The sequence below is a fragment of the Opisthocomus hoazin genome, chromosome W (assembly GCF_030867145.1).
Source record: "Opisthocomus hoazin isolate bOpiHoa1 chromosome W, bOpiHoa1.hap1, whole genome shotgun sequence".
NCBI classification, from domain to species: Eukaryota; Metazoa; Chordata; class Aves; order Opisthocomiformes; family Opisthocomidae; genus Opisthocomus; species Opisthocomus hoazin.
In genome coordinates this window covers 25,256,269-25,261,427 of record NC_134453.1, presented here as the reverse complement: position 1 = coordinate 25,261,427, position 5,159 = coordinate 25,256,269, and the positions used below count along the sequence as shown (strand labels likewise).

At 39.3% G+C, this 5,159-nt stretch overlaps 1 protein-coding gene across 1 annotated transcript; it reads left to right on the top strand.

Annotated features, from left to right (window-relative positions):
- The first annotated feature begins 829 nt into the window (after positions 1-829).
- LOC142365470 (NAD(P) transhydrogenase, mitochondrial-like) lies at positions 830-4,732 on the top strand. The gene is made up of 4 exons (XM_075446298.1): positions 830-882; positions 2,294-2,409; positions 3,386-3,504; positions 4,583-4,732. The coding sequence occupies exons 1-4, from the start codon at positions 830-832 to the stop codon at positions 4,730-4,732; spliced, it is 438 nt and encodes a 145-aa protein (XP_075302413.1).
- Positions 4,733-5,159: the final 427 nt, after the last annotated feature.

Sequence of the window (5,159 nt, the reverse complement as noted above, 5' to 3'; positions counted from 1 at the left end):
CACTTCCATCACAGTGTAGTTGAAAATAAAAATATGTGACAATCACTCTGTCATGGCAAGTTGATTTATTAGTCTTTCCCTCCTTTCTGAAGAAGTCTGTCTGAAGTCCTTTTATTGCATTCCTGACTCACTTGGATTTCTGCTCAGAAATTTCTGTTCAGAAATCCAAGAATTTACAGTTTTTTCTCTTGGGTATTTTCTGTCTTTTCTAAAAGACGTGTAGACTTTCTTATTAAACATTTAGATTTAACCCTATACAACATTCATCTGAGTCATTTCTGGTGTGCTTGCGTCAGCATTATTACATTCAGAGAAGGCTTCAGAGCTGGAAAGGCAAAATGCACAGGACAGCAGGCATGATCTGCCTAGTTTATTCAGGGCCAGTAGATGAGCAGAAGAGTACAATCTGCCCACAGGAAATAGTTTTGCTTCTAACCAGAATACATATTTGGGAGTTTCAGCTAAACCAGTTTAACATCTCTGTTCTGAATTGTGTCAGATTTTTACTCTTACAGACCTGCACTCGTGACTTAACACCACTCTTCTGATGCCCTGTTTGTCTGTCTGAATTTTTAGTAACTCATAAGCAGTGTATTTTCTGTAAGTTACTTTTGAGCTGTTCTGAAAACATTTCTTAAGTTGTTATGCTTAAACTGGTATAGCTTCTTAGCTCTCTACCTTCTCACTCCCCTGCTTTTTTTTTCTCTCCTAAGATCAATCATGAGAAGAAAGTGGCATGTTAACCTAATTCAGCAAAGCATTGTCTTGTGCTTGAACTTGAGTACCTGCTAATTTTTCTGTTGGATTGGACTGTTAGGCTGTGATAACCATGCATACTCTAGAGATACCTGAGTCAAGGTCAATTGCCAACTGCATTTCGAGGTCTAGGATTGCTTTTGCTTCAGGAAGGCTGCACACTTTTGGCCTTTTCATGAAGAGTGTTCTATTCACAGAATCACAGAATGGTTTGAGTTGAAAGGGACCTTATAGATCACCTAGTTCCAACCCTCCTGCCATGGGCAAGGACACCTTCCACTAGACCAGGTTGCTCAAAGCCCTATCCAACCTGGCCTTGAACATTGCCAGGGAGGGGGCATCCACAGCTTCTCTGGGCAACCTGTGACAGTGTTTCACCACCCTCATGGTAAAAAAATTTCTTCCTTATATCTAATTTAAATCTACCTTCTTTCAGCTTCAAGCCATTGCCCCTTGTCCTATCACTACAGGCCCTTGTGAAAAGTCCCTCTCCAGCTTTCTTGTTGGCCCCTTCAGGTACTGGAAGGCTGCAATAAGGTCTCCCCGGAGCCTTCTCTTCTCCAGGCTGAACAGCCCCAACTCTCTCAGCCTTTCCTCATAGCCCTCTGATCATTTTTGTGGCCCTCCTCTGGACCCGCTCCAAGTCCATGTCTTTCCTATGCTGAGGGCTCCAGAGCTGGACGCAGTACTCCAGGTGGGGTCTCACGAGAGCAGAGTAGAGGGGCAGAATCACCTCCCTTGACCTGCTGGCCATGCTTCTTTTGATGCAGCCCAGTATATTGTAGCCAGTTCACTTACTCTATGTAGGCATATTAATGTGGGTGATGGCTTTGCAACAAATAGGCTTATTCATAAAGAACCAAGGATATTTTTCACAACTTTTTAAATATGGTACTGCTTGGAAGGTCAATGTGAAGGCTTGTTTGTGCCTGATGTGGCTTGGGCTGATCACTGTAGCCAGACAGAATGGTAAAATAGTCCTATTACTTTAAAAAGTAATTGAAGAAAATCCATCGAGCTTGTTGGTATAAGCTTTTGTTTGGGTGAAAAATTTGCTCTGGTCCATCCTGCAGCCATGTGTTTCCAGGCATTTCTGGCTACTGGTTCCTTCCACGTTGTCATTAGAAGTGTCCTTGGCATTTTTATTTCAGTATGTTCTCCAAAGCTGGGTGCAACAGCTTTCTGAAAGAGTCTTCTTATTATGGAAGGATTGAAAATGTACTCCTAGCTTTTTCAGTTTTACTGGGAATTGAGCATGTTCTTTTGCATACCTGTTGTGCCAGTCATACTTGTAACATTCCAGAAAAGGAACAGCTGCTCTCCAGGTGAAGAGTCAAGTCTACAGCCTTGTTCCCTTTCCCACCCACTCAGTTGCCTGCAACACTGGAAAAGTACTTACAATATTGTTAAGATTTAACAATTTCTTTTTATTAATTTGCATGTGAACTTCTCAGCCTTGTAGGTCACAGGTGGCAATTTTGTTATATAAAGCAGAGTGGTCAGTACTTATTAATGTGGTTGGAATTTTTCCTGTTAGATTTGGTATTCACCCTGTGGCTGGCCGTATGCCTGGTCAACTGAACGTACTCCTAGCAGAAGCTGGTGTTCCCTACGATATTGTACTGGAAATGGATGAGATCAACGCAGACTTCCCAGGTTAGCATGTGAGCTATAAGTTTCTAGTAGATCATACTTGATCTTGTCAATTTTTATTTGATTCTTCTGGTTTTACATCACACGAGGATTTTAAAAAATAGAAAATCTTTTGCTGTTCATTTTATCTTTGCCTGTTGTGATACCACTGTAGAGGAGCAGAGGTCTTTCTCTTGCAGTCTGAATGCTCTCCCAGCTGATGACAAGTGAGCACAGAGGAATACAAGAAATGACCTGACTCAAAAGCAGAAAACTGAGAAGCAGAGAGTACAGACAGGTTAAAGCAAAGGGAAATATTGGATGCAGGAGTACAGAAAAGAGTAGGTATTGAAGGGAAAAGGATAAATAGGCCTGTGAAACTTGTTTCCTCCAGAACCAAGAGAACTTTTTTAAATTGCTTGTAGCTGTGAAATAAATGACAAATGCTGTGTCTTTTTTTTTATCACTGTTACTGCTCCATACAGGAAAACTACTGTTACTTCTTTAAGTCAGGTGCTGTGGATGATTTGACCCTGTTATATCTTGCAAACCAGTATAGCAACGTACACACAACATCTTGCTTTCCTACATCTTTATTTAAAAATAAGAGTTTCTAGTAAAAGGTTTTTCTAAAGAATATTCAAAGGAAAAGCCAGACAGATTTGAAAGTGCTGATACTATGTGTGTATGAAACCACATTTAAATATCAAAGGATTTAACTCTGTGTGGCAAGCGGCCTAATGAGCCCCTTGAAATGGGATTATAGATGCTTGCATTTTGCTGGGGTAGTTGGTAGCACACTCGGACTCTCACGTGTAACTTGCCTTGATAAGTTTGTAAAATATTTGTGAATGAAGTCCCCATAAATGTTTGTAGAGTGTTTACCATAAGGGGTTCTTCTGCCTCTAAAGATCAGATATAACACACAAATGTACGTCAGCCTCGGTGTTCAGGTTTCAGGTAATTTTTCATCAGTTTTATTTTCTTTCTCCTGCTGCGGAAACTGACTTGGTCCTTGTAATTGGTGCAAATGATACAGTTAATTCAGCAGCTCAGGAAGATCCAAACTCTGTCATAGCTGGAATGCCAGTTCTAGAGGTCTGGAAGTCCAAACAGGTGAGATTAACAGGTTTGTGGTAGCACCTACCTATACATAGCGTGCTTTTAAAAACATGATTTATAGAAGAAGCTAACAATATTATCTTACTCTTCTGGTTTCCATGAGAAGCTTTTCTGCAAGGCGTGCAACAAAACAGTCAGTGCTCTGCAAGTGTGATGCAGTGTTCATGATTTTATAATTATCAGCAAGTGCTTTAGTGAGAATAATGGTGACTGCAGTTGAAAAGACCAGTAAAAGTACTTCTGCTCAAAAAATGTGATTAGAACAAATTATATTCTGCTCACATCAAGTTTCCTTGATGTGAAATCTTTGATCTCTTGTTCCGAACCTAATTTTAGCCTCAGTTCTTCTATGGGTTAACTATTCCTTTGCACCCTTTAGAATTTTTTTTGAGTTCAGTGTTGTTATACTGAACCATTCAAGTACTCACTGTCATAGGCACATACATTAATCAATGTTTTGTCCATAGCTATGTGTTGCAATTTGTGAAATAAACATTTACATGTTTAAAGTTGGTACAGCTTCACAGTTTCTCTCCTGAAGATGCAGTGGTTAACTAATTTGTCATTTAATGGCTAAAACTGGATGAAATTTATTTTAGGATTTTTTTTTTAAATGCCATGTATGAAGTAATAGAGTAATAGTCTGGAGAAGTACCAGAGAGCGTTGCACTAAGTATCGATGTGAACGCTCATCTGAACTGTGGTGTTGACAGGGAATTGGGTTCTTAAAACAATTAAAAAATTAAAAAGCCTCAAAAACCTATGTTATCATCAGTGCCCATCTTGCTTTGACCTTATTACTTGGAATAAAGTAAAAGCATATGAATAGACTAGTGTCCACAGTCTGATGTAATATTGTGTTTAACAATAGCATGTTTCTGAAACTGGTCCAGATTTCAATTTATGTGGTATATTAACATTTTAAATACAGTTTTGTAGCAGTGAGCACCCTATTTTGGCCAGGGATCTCTCTTCCTCTCCCTTCATTTGTAGAGGTTGGTTTTGTGTCATCTTCATTTGAGGGGGAACGATGGTTGGTTTTCACTGTGTCAAATGACCTCTTTATATGCAGGTCATTGTAATTAAGAGATCTTTGGGAGTTGGTTATGCAGCTGTGGACAATCCAATCTTCTACAAACCCAGTACTGCCATGTTGTTGGGAGATGCTAAGAAGATTTGTGATTCCCTACAGGCCAAAGTCAGGGAATCATATCAAAGCTAAGTACTGATGTATATTTCACTCATGATTGCAACTACAGTTTTGTCACAGAGGTAATGGAAAACAGGAGTTAGAAGAATCTCTTACTGTCATAATGCAACTGGCATTTGGAGAAGACTGCATTGACTCTTAGAAGATGTAGTTCAGTCAGGGATATAGGATTTTATGAAAGGGTGGGCACATTAGCCATTCAAACTAAATCTCCCATGAGGCAATGCATTAAAGAACGAAAATGTGCTTTTTAAGTTTAACGTTGAGCTGTTCGAAGCAGGAAGTAATTACTCTTTGTCATCTTTACACAGTTATTGTCTTCCTCCTCCTAACTGTCTGTATTTCTGTCATGGAAATTCACTAAAAATTACTGTGCCAAAATTGTATTCTGTCTTATCATCAAAACCGTTCTTTGGTCAGTATGAACAAAAATATTTAT

Excerpts from the sequence above, each read along its gene's own strand:
- LOC142365470 (XM_075446298.1), top strand. The coding sequence starts at position 830 with ATGCATACTCTAGAGATACCTGAGTCAAGGTCAATTGCCAACTGCATT. Across the intron at positions 883-2,293 it reads ATTGCCAACTGCATTTCGAG|ATTTGGTATTCACCCTGTGG; the intron begins GTCTAGGATTGC and ends TTTTCCTGTTAG. Across the intron at positions 3,505-4,582 it reads AGGTCTGGAAGTCCAAACAG|GTCATTGTAATTAAGAGATC; the intron begins GTGAGATTAACA and ends CTTTATATGCAG.